Source organism: Heloderma suspectum, chromosome 4 (assembly GCF_057233095.1).
Source record: "Heloderma suspectum isolate Gila_16-S chromosome 4, 16-S_ref, whole genome shotgun sequence".
Taxonomy (NCBI): domain Eukaryota; kingdom Metazoa; phylum Chordata; class Lepidosauria; order Squamata; family Helodermatidae; genus Heloderma; species Heloderma suspectum.
Window position 1 is genome coordinate 259,339,769 of NC_139461.1, and position 18,920 is coordinate 259,358,688.

Consider the following 18,920-nt stretch of genomic DNA (forward strand, 5'->3'; position numbering starts at 1 on the left):
AACTTAATATGGATGGTTGATTGATTTCAGTGCAGGCTCTCAGTCCAGAAAGTCCCCTTGAGAGCAGTGTTTCACTGGACTTCTCCAGATCAATTATCCTAGTTGTTTATAGCACAACAAATGCACAGCTGTTGCTCATTTGCTGCCTGGGATCCAGAAATCTTCTTCCAGGAAGCGCTTTTGGATAGGACGAGCATCGCATTTTCCTAGCACTGATGTACAAATGTCAGTATATTCTTGCTGGGAAAAAATGTGATTGCCCTTTCTGCAGCACCCGTTATTTGGAGCGGGGCTGCGGGTGGTCGCTTGAGTTTGACTGGCATCTTTAGAACTGTCAAGAGCAACACAAGCAGCTTTTTCTCTGGCCCTTTGTGGATGTAGCATTCTAGATTACTTAGCCAGAGTTATCTAGTGTTCCCTGCCAGCTTCAGCTTGATGAACAGAAACCCTGGCTGGCCTAGTTGTGGTTTCAACCATAGCTGACGTATCCACTGAGCAGCTGGAATTGATATGCCACAAAGGGGGGGGGGCATAGGCGAGCCATGCATGCTTTTGATGCGCAACTACAGTTATTCAAGTGGCAGTGTTACATGCTCATGTTACATGACCTTGATATGTGGCTTATTAATAATTGCAGATTGCATTGAAAAATGGATCTTTTGGCTGGCCTAATAAAAGGTATTATACCAATATGGATTTTAGACTGCATTCAGTAGTTCTTAGTGCATTTCTAGAACAATATTTTTATACATTGTTAGTCTGAGTGATCCCTGCACCTTTTTGTCCATTTACAGAATAGTGCTTGTAACTAGGGCTGTGCAGGGACCGCTGATCCACCTCAGAGGCTGCCTCTGGGCTTCCAAGGCAGGCCCCATTTGCTTCAGGCTGATTTAGGGGGGGCCCTTGACCTGCTCTGGCCTCCAGAGCCGAAGCAGGATTCGGATGGCTAAATCCCACTCCCTGCCGCCATGCCATGCAAGCCCCCAGCTCCTTACCTGAGCCCTCAGGATGCGCACTGGCAGCCATCTTCCTGTTTCAGGGACTAGTTGCCGCCACCTCCTGGGCCCTTGGGATGCCTGCCGGAAGCCATCTTTCTGTTCCATGGAGTCCCCACTTTTAAAATGGCAACTCTCTGTATTTTTGGAAATCGATCCTGTGTCATTTGCACAGGATCTATTTCTGGAAATACAGGGAGTCACCATTTTAAAAGTGGTGACTCCATGGAACAGGAAGAGGGCTGTGTATTGGCCCCAGGAGCGTAGCCAAGTCATTTGTAGTGTTAGAAGGGCCTAGAGATCCATAATGCTTGCTTAAGTTCATTGTTGGTGCAATTCCCTTGCTAGTAAGCCTCTGAGCATGTGAAGATGATCCAAAGGGCCAATAACAGCCTTCTCAGCACATGCCTTACTAATGAGGAGGAAGCCTCATCAGGCCGTGCCTGAGAAGTGAAGCTGTGTGTTTATGCTGAGCTGCAGGGGGCTGTACTTGAGAACCAAACACTTCTAGCCTATGCTGGGAATGGACGCTAGGGGTACTTGCTAGTGTTGTGCTGCCTCATGGCTGACATGTATGGTGTAAAACCCATTGGACCCCATGACTCGGGGTTCAGAGAAGCTGTCTGATCCAACCATTGGGTGCACCTGTGTGCTGTAAGTTACCCAATAAAGTCACCTTGTAAGTAAAGCTTTGAATCTGATTTATCACTATCTTGGCACCTCTAACCTAAGAGTTCAACGCCCACGGCCAGGGCAGTACAGGCTGCCAGCACAACTCAAGGGCCCAGGTAAGGAGCTGCGGGCTGGGCAGCAGTGGTGGCGGGGCTGGGCTTCCAGATAGTTCCAAAGTGCCGCCAAAGCGCCTCGGAGCGACTTGACCTGCTTCATGCCACTTTGTGCCCCCTCTACCTTACCTCGTAAATACCCTGCTTAGGCTCGGAACTCGGGCTTTAGGATGAAGCAGTGCACAGCCCTGCTTGTAACTTGGGATACCCTCACCTAGAATACCTGTGTCATTTTCTGTTCCAGATCTCCATCTACAATGCAAGGGACTCATACAAATGCAGAAGCTGACTCATTTCAAGGCAAAGTCAGAGGGAGGAAGTCCTTGCCGGTTGGTCCTCTCCCCATGGTCCACCCCCCCCCCCCAGCCAGGAATCTTCAGTCTTTGGGTGCTTCCAGACAGAGGGCCTACCAGTCAAAAGACATTGTGCACCTATTCTGTCTTTTTTGTGGAAAGAGAAAAAAGATGGAAGCAGCAGTGGAAAAATACAGGAGGGTTACAGAATAGGGGTGAACAAATCTGTCAATTTCAGTTTCTCATTTTTCCAATCTTAATTTCAATCCTTCTCAAACTTTTAATTTCAGTTCTTCTTTTCTCAAGTCTGTATGTTGAGGGTTTTTTTTTTTAAAAAAGTTTGCATTAAAATTCATAAGCATTTTGGTGCATTTTTCTTCTAAGGTGTGCATTTTTGTTGCCTAATATACACATTTTTTGTAAGGAATGTTCCTAATATAATGCATTTTGGGACATTATTTTCTGTGATATATGCATTTCTGTACAATTTTTTAAATTGGAGAATTGGACTGTAAAATTTGGAGAAGTGCAACATTCAAAAGATAACTGCGTTTTGGTTCACATAGAGGTCTGAAAGTGAAAAATTAGGTATGTTCACATTAAAATTAAAATGTGAACTGAACAATCCCCCCCCCCATTTCTACAAATGGAAGATGACTTTGTCTTGACCCGTGTACATTTCTGTGAATCAAGCAGGGTGATTACATGAAAAATCCTAATCTGGAAGCACCCTTAAAAACTTTAATGAAACTTGCTGCCCAGGTGAAACAACATTTCTCCAGATTATGCCTCCAATCAGTTTTAGCTAGCATTGTGCCAAAGATTTCTCTCACATTATTTTTGACTATTCTCATTCAATTTGATAGAAGAGAAATAGCTTTTGAAAAGAAATTCAATGGTGAAGAAATTTCAGAGAAATTCTCATGGGCTGGGTTTGGAAGCTAGCTGTGATTAGGTAAGCTCAAAAATACCACAAAAAGCAATTCTAAAACATCCTGAATGAGGCAGAAAAATGAAATCCCCTTTCATGGGGGGAAGAAAACTTCCAGGAAAATGGGAGGGCAGATTTCGGCAGAGCATTAACTCCACCTCATCCCTGAAGCTAGACACAATTCTGCCCCCCCCCCCCCATCACACTTGCAATGTGGTGGTTGCAAATTGGGGGCCAGCCTACCAAGACAACTGATGCTGTTGCAGCAAGAAAAACCCAGAAACTCTTACAAAAAAGCAAAAAGCTGTGCTTTGAGTCCTGCCAATGGGGAGCCCTACCTGTGAGAAACTTGAGAATTTCTCCTTCCCCCTGGAGAAATTTGGTGAAAAGTGTCTCCCAGATTTCTCTGCCCACAAATAAGAGAGAATTTTGAGAGGCGCACAGCTCTAGTTTTCGCTCCTGAGCAACTCAAGACTTTGCAGAAAGCAGACATCCCTTTACACATTGGACAGCACACCACACAGCCATTGAATAAAGCCTCCCACTTAAAACAACATACGGTGGAGATAACATTATTCCTGTTGAACGGTGAGTTGCAGAAGTTTCCTGGAAAGGCTAAAATGTGACAGAACTAGCATTCATTCTTGAAAAGTACATAGATGCTATAACGACTAAAGCAACCAAGGCTACCTACCCCCGCGACACTGCTGCCCTCTGCTGGCAACTACGATTTTACAAGTTTGTCAGACTGGCTACTGGAAGGTAAAATCAGCTTCAGACAGTTGCATGACTAGATAGGTAGGTGCTTTGATAAATAGATGCTGAGGAGAAGAATCAGGGGGAAAGTGCAGGTGTGGGGGAGGGGAGTTTTTCAGAACCTTAAATTCAGTTTCAAATTCTGTTTATAGACCCGGACCCAAGATCAAGGGAGCCCAAAGCATGCGAGTAATTGGACGTAGTTAACTGGGGTTGCTACTCCCATTGAGCTGCCTTCCTGAACTGTTGCCCTCCAGATGTGTTAGTCTGCAGCTTCTCAAATTCCCCAGCCAACATGGTCATTATTGGCCAAGCTGGCTGGGGATTATGGGAGTTGCAGTCCAACACATCTGGAGGGCAGCACCTTAGGGTAGGCAGACAGTTTCAGAGGCTTCAAAGAAACAGAACCAATACGGATAAGGGGACATTTCAGAAAACAAGCCAGTCCAAATGTTGCTGCCCTTCCCCATGAAGCCAGATTCCGGCTGAACATTAGGAAAAACTTCCTGTTAGAGCAATACGACAATGGAACCAATTACCCAGGGAGGTGCTGGGCTCTCCCACACTGGAGGCGTTCAAGACAAGGCTGGACAGCCATCGGTCAGGGATGCTCTGACTTGGATTCCTGCATGGAGCAGGGGGTTGGATTCGATGGCCTTGTAGGCCCCTTCCAACCCTACTATTCTATGATTCTATGACTGTGCTCAGTTTCAGTGAGGTTGTGGTACAATCTAAAACACCTCTGCTTCGATGCATTCACTGCTTCTATGTTCAGAGCTGCTGCTGGAATGAGCAGTTTGATTCAGCCCTGACATTTGATAATGTATCATTGTGGCTGAATCCCATTAACAATGCAGTGGAGGCTGGTGGCTCCGATTTCGGTGGGGCTGTTGGGTTCAGCAGTTTGGATAGCTCCTTTAGAGTTCCGAAGGCACCCTGGAATGGATTTACAGACCCACTGAAATCAGAGCCACCAGCTTTCACTGCATATACTAGTGCAGCCTCTCTCAACCTGGTGCATTCCACATGTTTTGCACATCAACTCCCATCAGTCCTAGCCACCAGGGCTAATGATAAGGAATTCTGGGAGTTGTAGTCCAAACCATCTGGAGGGCCTCAGGTTGGGGAAGGCTACTAATATAACAATGTGATTCCAACATGGCATCTACACTCAGAATATTTGTCTGGGATCTGACTATATATTTTTGGGTTGGTAAAAGCAATCAAAGCCTCATATGGCACAGAGTGGTAGGCGGCAGTATTGCAACCGAAACTCTCCCCATGACCTGAGTTCGATCCCAGCGGAAGCTAGGTCCCAGGTAGCCAGCTCAGGTCAACTCAACCTTCCATCCTTCCAAGGTCGGTAAAATGAGTACCCAGTTTTGATGGGGGAAAGGCAGTCATGACTGGGGAAGGCAATGGCAAACCACCCTGCTATAGTCTGCTGTGAAAACGCCAGCGAAAGCGGCATCCCTCTAGGAGTCAGCAATGACTCGGTGCTTGCACAGGCGGAACCTTTCCTTTCAAAAACAATCAAGGATTTCTCTCAGCTTCATCCTCCATGCAGCAGGACCATCTTCCCAAATGGAACATTAGCTAATAGGCTACTTTGCATTTACTCAGGAATGAAACAAAGGCCAAACACACCCTTGTACATTCCAGTTGCACAAAACCAGGTCAGCATAAAAGTAAGCAAATTCCTTACACTGAACAGGTGGGAGGGCTAAGGACAGGAGCCATGGGATTATTTGTTTTACAGCAACCTGGGTTTACCAAATGTTCAAGAAGGGATCCCAGCCAATTCTCACTCTTTTAGTAGGATGCCCATCTCTTCCAAACACTGCTTCATCATGCTCACATTTGTAGGTGTATGGTTTTTTGTTTTTTTTTAAAGGTGAACACTTAAAAACCACAATGTGAAAAAGTGGCCTTATTATCAGCCATTGAAAATTAGTCGAGAGATCCTAAGTTCTAGAGGTCTGCATGAGAGTATTTGCAGACACACAGTCCTATCAATAAATATTTTTGAATTGAAAAAAAATATTCCTTGTCATTTCCAGAGCTTTTGAATGCATTGCTTGAGACAGACCAGGGCCTTGCTGTGCTATCAGCATGCAGCTGTTTTTCCTGGTATACGCCTTCTATAGAATTGAAAACTGTCCCTCTTCCTGTGGTTCCCAAGAGGTACATTCACTTTATTCATCTCTCACTGGCGACAAGGTACACATCACATTCACCAGAAACTGACAGCAGGACCAAAAAAAAGATCAATACCAATGTGCTTTCCAAGAAGAGAGAGCCTTAGCCAGTTTTTACCTTGTGATGGCAACTTATATCCACCATCTTTCACTTGGTTCTTTAAGCTCTTCTCAGGCACAAACACTCTACAAAGAGACAGGTAAATCCAAGCTTCCAGACTCGGCCTTTGCATAATGGGGAAGTGTCTAATAGTGCAATCTTATTCATGTTTACTTAGACATTCAATGGGGCTTACTTTGCAGTAAGTGTGCATAGGATTCTGGCCTAGCACAGCAATCTGATACATGTCTACTCAGAAGGAAGTCCCATTGACTTCAGTGGACTTAATCCCAAGCAAGTGCGTATCGGATTGCAGCCTAAATGAAACATTCTCCTGAGGAGAACTGCAGCATGGCTATTGTCTGTGCTTAGAGTTTATATAAGGGAGGAGGGTGCTTCCTTGGAATTCATCTTTTTCTTAAACCTCTTCTTATCAATCAGTTGCTCACAGCTAGAGAGACTGCAAGAGCCAAACAGAGGCTGCAAGCTCTCCTGGACAGCGATGGTCTCTTGCACTGCACAGCTAGCTGAAAACTAGATTTCCATTAAAGATGGCATTCATTTTTTCCACCATTGCCATTCTGAATGCTTTTTATTTGTCAAGCCATGAACCCAGTGTTCTGGGCTCCAGAGGTAGAACTTCAACTCTAGAAGCACATGTCTTTTCATAAAAGGAGACAGGTGCACAGATTGGAAATACGGACTATTCTACAATTCTGCCCTCCCTAGACATAGCTGCCTTCTGTAGCTTGTTATTGAAGGGGCAGCTGTTTAAAAACCAGCCAACCAGAGATATTTCACCCGGTTTGATCTTATACGTGCACCCTGCTTGAGGAGGGGTGCAACAACGGATTTTCTCCAGTGATGTTTTCTATGGCAGGAATCTGTTGTACCTCTCTCCTTTGACATTTAGAGGCACACGGATAAAGAATATGCAAATGGGCTCAGTTGCAGTAATACCCAACATGACTTTGAGAAATCCCTGAAAAAAATAATTTAAAAATGAATGCTGACGCAGCATTCGCCCTCCTGGGCATTGTGGAAGGAAAGCTGTATATGCTGCCCTGGGGCAAGCCTAAGGAATGGTAACCAACCCATCAGCAGCACTTACCTAATGCTACTTTAGCAATTAAAGGGACTGGTTGCCAGGGGCAGGCCAGTATATTCTCGGCCAGTAGGCATGATTGTCATTACAGGTCAGGATGAGGTGTCACTGGCATCTGACGAAGTGAACTTGAGTTGCCTGCCCCTTTGTAACCAGGGGACAGATGGAAGCCTGGTCAGTGTCAAGGGTAGGCATGGTCAGGCACCTGCCCAGGGCCCACCCCCCAGTCACTGACAAGAGCCCCCTGGAGTTGCTCCTCCTCTCCATCATTGCCACCTTCTTGTTTCCCTGCTTCTCACTCCGGCCCAGACGGTGGTGGTGGGAAGGAGGAGTGGTAGATGCTACTGCCGACTTGTTCTCTGCCTGTCAAGCAAGCAAGTGGTAGCAATGATGAGAAAGGGGATGAGGAGGCTTAGCAGCTGGTGACAACAGTGGCAAGAAGGTAGATTCACTGAGGAAAGGGGGGGCACTGAGGGTGTCTTTCCCAAGGGCCCTCAAAAACCCAGAGCGGCTTTGGATGGAAAGAAGCATTCACAAATGACTAAATGAAGCAGTGGATCAGAGAGATGCTCCACTACTAATATCCAGTGTGGAGAACATTTCCGTGCCATTGTAACACAATGCCACAGTCCCAGACCCCTTTCCTGGGATGTTGAGGGCAAAAGCCCAAATGCAGTGCAGCCCTTGGAAGGCGGGATTTCCTAGAAAGCTCAAGGGCCAATAGGGATAATTCCTGAGAGGAAGGGCTCTGGTTTGACTTCCTTGTGGATGACAGCAGTGTGGCCCAGGGCTAAGTCTTGTGTCCCTAAGCTGGGACACAGCAAGCTTGGATGGGGCAGAAGCAGGACTTGAGTAGCAGTCCGAGGGTTGTCTAATCCTCTTCAGAAGACTCAGGCAGCACAAATGTTTCAGCAGCAGGGGAACCCACAGCCTCCAGTTAAGCTGCAAGATGTGTGTGTGTGTGTGTGTGTGTGCACGCGTGTGTGTGTGTGTTGTGTGTTTACAGTCTAGCATCATGAATCATGTGCCCCTGGGACTTGAGGTTCAGGTGTAGTTTCCTGGGCCACCTAGGGGAATAACAAAAACAGAGATATCGTCTCCAGAGCCCAGCTTGTCATTGGCCAGCCTCCAGCCACGGTCCTTCAGAACCCCTCTGGAGTTCATCACCAACTCCTGGGCTGCCATAGTGTACCTGGGGGAGGGGGGAAAAGAGCCAATCAGTCGGAACCCACAGGCAAATCGCAAGAGACATGACAGGATATGCTGTGATTTCAATAGGCCCTTAAGCATGTGCCCTGTTTACAATGACTGTCTCATTCACTTTGTTGCCTGGCTGAAGTGGGAGGGTTAACTGTGAAGAAACAATGAAGGTAAGGATCTGAAGCTATCCTGTTCTTCACTTTTATGTATGCTGCTGATTAGCAGAAGAGGGCTGCAGCCTCAAACGGGAAAGTCACATCAGTGGAAGACATCGGAAACAGTTGTGGCAAAGTGGATAAAGCATTGGGCTTAGTCCAGGGAGACCTGGATTCAAATCCCCATGGTGCCAGGACACTAATTACGTGATCATTTAGGCCAGTCATTTGCTTTCAGCTAAACCTATCTGTGATAAACTCCTTTGCTGATAGTACTTCTTGGAGTTAATTTAGCACCTCTGCATTCCTTGTTATAGCTAAATACCCCCCAGCCTCGGACCAGGGAGAGCTAACTCATCATAGAGGTCTCAGCTTTTATTTCACAGCTTCTCCCTGGATCAATTAATCTACCTAGTACTTATCTCCAGCAAACTTCCCCCAAATATTGCTCACTTGGCTGCTCATCCATCTTTGCAACAGGACTTCCTGCCTTCGCTCCTTCCCTTTTCCTGTTTCTTCCATGCTGTTTATATCTCCCCCTCTGTGGCTTACGCTCACTATCTGTCTCTGGCATCCTGGACCCACCTCCCTCTAGAAGGCTGTAATTATCTTCAGGTGGAGTAACTAGCGGAGTCTCCACCCATGCACAGTCTCTCTCACACTATCTCAGAGGGCTGTTGTGCAGCTAAAATATCCCCAATTCCTTGGAGGCAGGGTGAGATATAAGAGTAACCAGTGACTGAGAAGGCTGCTGCAGTGAATGAACTATGTCTACACATTCTTAAGGGGTCAAACATTTCATTTTTTAAATGAACAATAAAAAGTGTTTCTCTTTCAAACATTAAAGGACAAATTATTGTTTGTTTGCTTGTTTACTAACGCATATTGTATGAAAATCTGTTGTAATGAATCTCCAACTCTTTCCCTCTCAAAAGCCCTCCCTGAGCAGCTGCTTTTTTCAATACATGAGGTTCCAGATGTGTAATTACCCTTGTAAACATGCATCTGGAACCCTGTGGTGGGTGGAATTTTAGGTTGGAAAATAGCTGGCTCTTTAAAGGTTAAGGAACCCCTCCTTCCCACTGCTCAAAATGCAGACTCCTAAGACTACTTTTTCATTAAAAAAAAATGATGCTTCATCCCACACATTTGTGTGTAATGCATACGTTTCCCCTAAGACACACACCAACATGACACATCAAGAGGTCTCAGACATAAGAGAAACAAAAAGCATCCAAGTCGCAGAATAGAAAAGAGGCAGGGGAGTGCACAAACCAGAGATTGACAGTGAATAATGGACCCTGAGCATCTTAGGAAAGAGGTCTTGGCTTGACCACGGTTTGACATGGGCTTCCTTGATGTTATCCCCAACAGGTCAGAAATCTTGCCCAACTCACCTGCACGGGTCATTAGGCTCATAGCACATAAGAACATCAAATACCACATTGGCCACCTCTTGATCAGTGGTGACATCCCAAAGGCCATCAGTGCCCAGCACCAGCACATCATCAGGGCAGTGCTCATACTGTGTGAGGTCATAAATACGCACCTGCAAAAAAACACAGAGAGGCATTTGTGGTTAAACCACAGCAAGGAATTCTTCATCCAAGGGCATGGACATTTCATAGCGGCTGTCTTTCACACAGTTGTGTCCTGAATCACTGGCAACATGGTCTTATGGGTGTGGCTGAACCGGCATTACTGCAGGTGAGTTAGAATTCTGTGCACTGTTTGTGTTATGGGTCCTGACTCTTAGTGCTCATGTTTTTTTTGAGGGTAATATCAGGTTTGCACCAGTGTGAAGAGGGGTCCTTGTTTTGTTGATGGGGATAGGACTGCCCTCAAATTTGCCACTACCCTGTGCTATCCCCACTATGACCATTCTCCATCCATGTATGATTTGTCTGATCCAGCTGTTTCTAACCATTTCTATTCCCCAGCACCAAGTGAGATATCTGCCACTCTCCACAGTCCTGTGCACATGCCAGGTGGGAAGGAGTTAGACGCTTCCTATGAAACCAAGCCAATATTTGTGGACCTCTGCCTGTTCCTACCACTTCCATCTTGCAAAGCAGGCTTAAAAGGCAAATTACCAAGAAAACCTGTTTGGGATCATCTGAAAAACAAACAGGTTGTACATTCAGACTGACAGTGGGTTTTATCCAATGTTAATCTAACTTAAGTCCCATTCATTTCAATAGGTCTACTCTACATAGGACTAACATTGGATGAAACCCACTCAGACCACCACAAGACATGTCATTCAAGGTATCTTTGCCTCAGTAACACTTCCCTCTCCAAAAAGTAATTTGGAGGAAATCTTCATACTGTATAGCAGCCTTCGTCAACCTGGTTGCCTCCAGATGTGTTGGAATACAACTCTCATCATCCCCCAAGGAGCATGTGGGAGTGGGAGTCCATGGCATCTGGAGGCTGGGTAAGGTTGCTGTATAGAGTGACATTTAATGGAAAGAAATCTTCCTAGTTCAGTGCAGGGCTAGTCCAAATGACCTTTAGGCAAGAAAGCCATAGTTGTTCCCTCTAACATGCATAGTAACCCTGAAAGGCAGCTTATAAATACATTTAAAAATACTATATAGATATAGATATATATCTCCTTTAATTTTTAAAGAAAAATAGATTTTAAAAGTAGAATTTCTAAACCTCAGAATGACCTCAAGACTTTCTGAATTTAGGTAAATTTTAGTTTCTAAAAATAACATTTCAAGTTTTGACATCTCAGCTGCTAAGACATTCCAGAGGTCATGAATGTCTGGTGAGATGGGGGTGGAGAAAAGAGAAAACTCAGAAACACTCCAACATATTTTCCTTTTTTGAAAGAAAGAAAGAAAGAAAGAAAGAAAGAAAGAAAGTAAGTTCAGTCTTTAAGGGCAAAATATAAACTAGTGCAATACTTCAATCCAGAGCTAAGTAACAGACCTACAACAAAGACAGCAGCAGTGGAAGGAGCTGCATGTGTAGAGTTCTGAGTTTCAGCCTGCTGACCCATTGCTCTTTTTATACAGTGTCTAACTACAGTCCCAAGAACCAGGATGTTATTTCTGATGTGCTCACCTCTGGGATGCAGGACAGGAAAGGTTTGATGTGGATGTTGGAGCTGTACACCTTGAGATCATGATCTCCCAAGCCTCGAGTCACCCCAATGGTTGCCATCATTCGAGCCTAGGAGGAAAGGAAAATCAGAAAACATCATTTCTAATGGGACAGCCAAATGGTATCAGTGAGTACAGGCATCTGTCTAACTGGAAAAGGGCCTTATCACTCAGGCCTACTGTAAATATTCAGAGAGAGGGCGGCTGAAATTGTAAGCCTTCAAAGAAAAGGCTGAAGATTCTACTTCAAGGCGAATACCTGTACTCATTTATTTATTCATTCATTCATTCATTTATTTATTTATTTTCATGTATTTTCCTCCAATGTTGGTTCCACATTTCTAGAAACTCTTCATGCCCACCATGTCATTCAGTGCGCATATAGTTAGACAGTTCTTCTACCCATTACAACTCTCTGTATTTTGGATAAAGCTTAGTCCTGTTTTCCTCTCACTTTTAAATAAAGGTAGTACTAATCTGTGTACTTCCATACATATTTTTCTTTCACTAATAGTAAAATATTCCCAAGTATGGGAGCAGGTGGGAGAGGAAGGATCAGAGGAAACTAGACAGAATGTATGCTGTGGTCTCAATAAAGAGATCATTTGAGATATGATCATTCAGGTCAGATATCAAAATATACATACTGCCCCTTGTTGATACCAAAATGTTAGTCCAATGCACCTTTGCCTCTAACGGGCGAAGTATTGCAACTGGCATCTATTTAATAAGGGATTTGTTTTCCCATAAAAGGGGGAGGGGAAGGCATAGACCATGCTGGCTGGGGGATTCTGGGAGTTGTAGTCCAAACACACTTGGAGGGCACCAGGTTGTGGAAGGCTGGGGCAGACTGAGAAGAGTGCAGCAGAACCCAACAGCTGTGTACTTTACAACTCTCTAACATTAAATCCTTTTTCTGTTGAGGGCCACATTCTCCTGGGGTTAATCTCTTGAGGGCCACATGCTGGCAGTGGGCAGGGCTGAAGTCAGCAGCAAATGGGGCCACAGCAAAAAGTGAGCGGGACTTCTCTCTCTCTCTCTCTCTCTCTCTCTCTCTCATTCTCTCTCTTTCTGCCACCCCTTTCTCCCTCCCTCTTCCTCCACAGCCAGTGGGCTGCTGGGGAAGGGACAGATTGCTCTTAAGAACATAAGAAAAGCCATGCTGGATCATGCCAAAGCCCTATCTAGTTCAGCATCCTGTTCGCACAGTGGCCAACCAGATGCCCATGGGAAGCCCACAAGCAGGACCTGCGGACAACAGCACCCTTCTGCTCATGTTCCCCAGTAACTGGCATACAGAGGAATACTGCCTCTGATCCTGGAGACAGCATATAGCCATCACGACTAGTAGCCAATAGTAGTCCCCATTTATATTGCCTAATCCCCATTTCTTTCTTGATCTGTTTTTATATCACACCCTTCCTCTCAAGGAATCCAGGGTGGCTAACAACCCATTTTAAAGCTGTCCAAGTTGGTGGTGGTGACTACATCTTGTGGTAGGGAATTCCATGTTTAGCAATGTGCTGTGTGAAGAAGCACTTCCTTTTATCTGTCCTTGGACAGCTTTTGAAATTAAGCTGAGGGCTGCAGGTGGCCCATCCTGGTGTATAATAAGGCAACTCCTGCCGCCCCCCAACCCAGGAGATATCTTGCAAAAATTGCTGAGTGCAGACATACCTATAGGGTGTCTCTATCAGCAAGTCCAGTAAAAATCTGAGTCACATTCCAATATCCCATACCCAAACCTGTATTTTATGTCTACTCCAAACCCTCATCCCCATGTGTTAACTTGAAATGCTCTCAATTTCTCATACAATTCCACATGTCCTCAGAACGTCACCTTTTTACCCTCTCCGTACACAAGTGGAAACTTCAGGTCATCTTCTTCTATCCTTTTGTATGCCCTGGTTAGAAAAGGAGACATACCCAAAGTATGTTTAGATACAGGTGAATGTTACCATCCTTTCAGACACATTGGAGCAGGGGTGAGGAGAAGACAGATCGGAATCTACTGGTAGATGTCTGGGTGATTTGCAGCAGATTGGCAAGGGTTTCTGATTCCCAATGGTCTAACAATAACAAGGGCGCAATCCTATACATGTTTAGATAGAAAAAAGTCTTACAACTCCCAGCATTCCCCAACCAGCCAGGCTAGCTGGGGATGCTGGGAGTTCTACAACTTTTTTCTGTCTGAACATGCATAGGAGTGTGCCCTAAGAAGTGTTTTTCTCCTAAAATGTGTTGCTGAAAAGCAACGTTTGGGAGAAAACCAGGAGTGGGTTTTTCTGTGGAAGGACTTATGAGCCTAGTTCTTGTACTAATCACAACTTTCTTGGCTGAGCATGTGATAAGAAGCACGCTGTTCCCTTAATTCTTAGTGTATGTCCACCCACCTGAGCTAGTATATATAGTACTTGGCTCCGGTTGGTAGATGTCAAGACTTGAGTAAAAAAATAAAGCAGATCCTACAAGCCTAATATCTGCCTACCCCTGCTGTGTAAGAGAATTACCAGCTGCCCGAGAAAGAGCAACTGAATGCTGCTTTACCCACCACAAGGGACTACCAATCCAGGTCAGCACCATTTCACTAGGTCATTTCCCTTAGAAATAGACACACATACACACAAACTTTTTTTCTCCCACTGTTATCTTTGATCAGACAGGACTTTTTAAGTACTGCAAAAACCTGTTTATCAGAGGCAATAGCTGGATGAGTGCACACATTACAGACAATACTGCCCTTGTCATACCACAAAGGGCTTTAGTCCCACTGAGTAGGCCATGATATGTAACCAGCTGGCACTGGAACATCCCTTTTCTTGCATTCCTGATTGCTTTCAAAAATCAATGTGAACTAAGAGTTACCAGCCATTCATGTTTTGGTCCCTGTATAGCATCTTTTTCCCCAGTTCTTTATGCTGGATCCTTCGTGGGAACTCAAGGTGAGTAAACTCATTCCCCAGCAACTCAGGACTCAAATAGCCCTGTGAGAGAAAAGAGCAAGTTTAGCCACAAGAATCACTGGAATCTTCTTCACCGAAACAAGAGAAAGCCAAGCGCCATACTTCAGGGGATCCTCCCAGGGGGCACACTGAAGTGGGACATTCCAAAGCAACCACATGCAGACCCCAAAGCAACAGAAAGGAGACCAGAACAAATAGCTTGTTTGGACCAATGCTGAGATTTTGCAGTTCACTTTCCAGACATTAACTCTCAAAGTAAATGGGTGTCTGTGCATGGATGCTGTGATTTCTCTCTCTTGCAGGAAAGTGTTTGGGTCTTATCCCACTTTTCACTGAGCTGTTTCTTGCTTGCCCACTTTTGTGGAACAGCAGACAATAGATAACATCCCATTCTCCTATCTCACAACAAGAACCATGGAGAGACAATGCACAATTGGTTATTGGGCTTTTCTTCCCAGGCTGAACAAGCGTCCAAAACGGAAACAGAAGCTGAAGTAGTAAGAGACATTTTAGGGAAACTGATGCAGCAGCAGCAGTGTGTGTGTGTGTGTTTTCACATGTTAAAGTTTGGATCCTGTACTCTGCCCACAGAGATCAGACTCCTCCCCCTCCCTTACACACACACACACACAAAATTAAAACACTGCATCAGGGCTTACTTTTTGGAGCCAATCTGCAACTCCCATGACTTGTCAATGTCCTAAAAAGAGGCAATTACTCACAGTGCCAACCCCCAGCCAAGGAGCCCAGTAATGCAAGCTCAGAAGGAAGTATCTCCATTTGACAACTCACTAAGCCTCACAAGAATGGGGCCCAGAGCCAACAGACAGAAAAGCTGGGAAAGGATGGATCAGTGGGATCCTAAAACAGTACCTTGAAAGGGTGGTAAAGTTGGCATATTTACCTCCTGTACCCATCTTGCTTCTGAGTTTGACAGTAAAACATGCAAAATGGGGTAACTAATCCACATCAAGTAATCCTAGGCATGCACCCTAATTACAATAGGAATGGAACCCTCAAGCATTGGGAGATGAAACACAGAGAACACATCCAGTGCTTCTTCCTTTGTCGTACAAAAACACCATTATAGAAGACGACACACATCAGGTTTCTTTCTTACAATGAAGGACTAAGAGCAGCATCTCAGATCATATTGGCACAGGGTAAAGGACTGTCACCACAGCACTTCTTATGGCAAAGGGCTTGAGTTATAAAAGAGCTTTGACTCAAAGCAAACTGCTCAACCCTACGGGGGGAAGTGCAAGACTGGTTTTCAGAGTACTCGGTTTCTTTATCACCGCTGAAGAGGATCTGTTACTCAATGCCATTTCCTCCCTTCCAAGGCATGGAGGCTGTTTGGATATAGAACAGCAGATATGATTCCATCTGGTGTTTTGCCAAGGAGGTGCACTCTGAGCCAGGAAACATGGGCCAGCAACATCTCCTCTTGTGCACACTTGGGAATCTCTGCGCTTCACAGGGTTTCTTTCCTATCCACTCTCTTAGAGGAAATTCATGTTATACTGAAACAAGTTTAACAAAACCTTGGCAGCTGCTGCTTCTAGAGAACAGCAGCTCGGGGGATAACCAAGTGGGGTGTAAGCAAGTGTGCGTAGGAGGGGTGTGCTTACCCAGTGAACGTAAGTCTGGAAGTAAAGCAAAGTCACAGGGGAAAACTGTGGGTGAAGAAAGGGTTTAGTGCTCCTCTCCTCTGCTTAAAACTGCCCCCCTCCCAAAGCTGCTTTCCCCTTGAAATTACAGGGTTTTGAAAATACATGCATTTGCTAAAGTGTAGTCCCACTCCTACAGCCTTCAAATTGCAGAAATGAAAACAGTTTCCCCACAGCAAGCCAGAGAAACAGGATGACTGAGGAACCATGGATTGCTCTTGAACCATCATTCTGCAGACTGTATGCACAACCTGTCTTGATTTTTTTTATTGTACAGTGTTTAAAGCACACTGGAGATCATTACTACTACAAAGGCAGAAGACCAGCACTTTCAGAGACTTTGGGCCAAACTAGACGTGACATTAATTGAGTAAATGCAACTGACATGCACATAAAAAAAATGTAAATAGCAGCTATGAAGGAGCCTGAGCGGTATCAAGACTGCAAGGATGGGTGGGAAAGTTTAACCCTTCCCCTACTACCACCTTGGTCCTGACAAAAATTGCCCCCTGTCAAGAATGATGGCCTGCTTTCCACCATGAGATTAGGCTGTGCTGCCACGTCTGATGTAACCACCTGGAATTGGGTGTTATCTAGAAACTCCTGGGCCCTTTGTTCAAGGCCAGGCACAGTCCCTGTTAACTAGGGAAGTGATAACAGGTGGGTTTGGTGGAGGGCTCCATCCTCTTCAGAGGCAGGGGTGGTCCACCCAGGGGCTCAGCCAGTGATCGGCTAAGGGAAATCTGCCCTGGGTTGCCAGGGCCGGGCCTTAAAAGGGGGGCTGAGGTGGAGGTGTGTTGTCTTCCTTTGTTCTGGTGGTTCTCAGACCTGCTGATGGCTGGATACTATCCTGGGAGGCCCATACTTAGGTAAGTTTAAGGATAGGCTAGGTAGTTTCCTTATTTTGCTTGGACGTGTGATTACAAGGATATCTATGTATTGGGGGGGTGTTGGTTGGTTAAAGTAATCTGGCTTTGTACCCTCTTGTATAATTCGCTACTTCCATTCTTCCCTTTCCCTCCACCCCTTTTACCTACATAAATCTTAATCCAACCTTTAGTTGGTATGATTCCTTCTGTGTACCCTCGGTGCTAATTTCAGTGCCTCTTGGCCTAGGAGGGTGGTTCCTGGGTATTTTGGAGGGCTTGCAGGCTGGGTTTGGCCAGTCCTACCTTACAAGAGAGTTGGAATTACTTCTAGAGCAGTCCTACTTTGCAGGAGGGTTGGAATGAGTTCCAGCAATCCTTCACACACCCCAAAGCTGCTGTTTGCATTGGGAGGGAAGCTTCCATTCGCACCAAGGGAGACTTCCTTTCCAATGCAGTTAGTAGCTTATGGACAGGGCGGGGGGAATTTCCTTCAAGATCATGGTGACAGAAGTGGGGGGAGGGTTATACTCCCCCCACCGCCATAATCCTGATGCTGCCTGGGCCCCTCCTATTTACATTACTCAGTGTATTTACGTTAGAAAAAATGTGCACATTACTTGCATTCAAGCAAATGATGTCATCTCTAGTTTGACCTTTCCCCTCCATTGTACCTTCACCAGGAGAGTCTGGAAATAAGGAAAGAAGCACTAGTTTTAATGTGCTCGATCCCCAGGTATTTCACCCTGAATCTTTTGCATAGAGTAGGACAACAAATTTAATTAACCAACCCCCTCCCCCCGCCAGTAACTGCAGTAGAGTTTTCATGATCTGAACTGGTTCTCAGAATATTCTGAGAGCAGCTGATTAGTTGACTTTTTAGAACTGATTTTGTTTTGTAAAATCAAATTTCCATTTCAAATTGGTTCTTACAAACCAGTATTTTTGATGTTTATTAGTCTGTCCTGATACATAGGTTTCAGTGCACATGGGTTTAAACATCTGACATACAAGGAAATGCCAGGATCCTCCTAAGGTTGTTAGTATTTTTCTTTGTGCACCAGACATGTCACAAACTGATTTTGAAAGCCCCCTTAGGGCACAATCTTATGCATGTTTTGACAGAAAAAAGTCCTACAACTCCCAGCATTCCTTCAGGCCAGCCTAAACATGCATAGGATTGTACCCTAAGACTCAAAAGCAGTTTGCCATGTAGCCTGCAAGGGGATGCTGTTGAGGAAATGCAAGCACAGCGCCCCTCGGGCATGTGAAACTAGGTTGCGCTGTTCACTGGCTCCCAACTTAGGTTTGCCTGGGTAAACATTGTGTTTTAGCCAGCCGTCCCCACATGCAGTTCTTCTTCAATCAACTCTCTGGAGCTCTTGAAGTCATTGTTAGTAAAGAACCAGCATCTCAAGTGAATGCCTGGATGGGTTGGTTTTGGCAGTGCTAGATGGTGGCAGTGGGAGCAGTGGCGGATTAAAAATAATACATCAGATAGGAAGAAAGTTCTTTCTTACTAAAAACTGCAGCCTTTGCCTCTCTGTCTCTGGAGTAAACTCCCTGGACATTGGAATGATTTCCCCATTACGGATGACAATGGCCCTGCAATGAAACATGGAATGGTGACATTAGAGAGTGAGTGAGAGAAAAGAGACGGCATAGGAAGGACAAACAGCAGATACATAAGAGGGCAAAGGGATGCAGTGTTAGCTAAGGACCGCTGTGGACATAGGGAGGGGCTATAGCGAAGGGGCAGAGAACCTGGGTTATAAGCAGAAGGTCTCAGG

The 18,920-nt window shown here is 45.3% G+C and overlaps 1 protein-coding gene across 1 annotated transcript in view; it reads right to left on the reverse strand.

Moving 5' to 3' along the window:
• Window positions 1-5,928: 5,928 nt before the first annotated feature.
• The window catches only part of PPM1J (protein phosphatase, Mg2+/Mn2+ dependent 1J), a 30,269-nt gene continuing 17,277 nt past the window's right edge, over window positions 5,929-18,920 (reverse strand). Inside the window, exons 5-10 of the mRNA XM_084853469.1 lie at window positions 18,651-18,735; window positions 14,497-14,615; window positions 13,472-13,535; window positions 11,594-11,701; window positions 9,916-10,067; window positions 5,929-8,355 (exon numbers count right to left, since the gene is read on the reverse strand). Of these exons, the coding sequence (XP_084709595.1) occupies window positions 8,208-8,355; window positions 9,916-10,067; window positions 11,594-11,701; window positions 13,472-13,535; window positions 14,497-14,615; window positions 18,651-18,735 (676 nt within the window). The 3' untranslated portion in view covers window positions 5,929-8,207. The remainder of the gene's footprint in view (window positions 8,356-9,915; window positions 10,068-11,593; window positions 11,702-13,471; window positions 13,536-14,496; window positions 14,616-18,650; window positions 18,736-18,920) is intronic.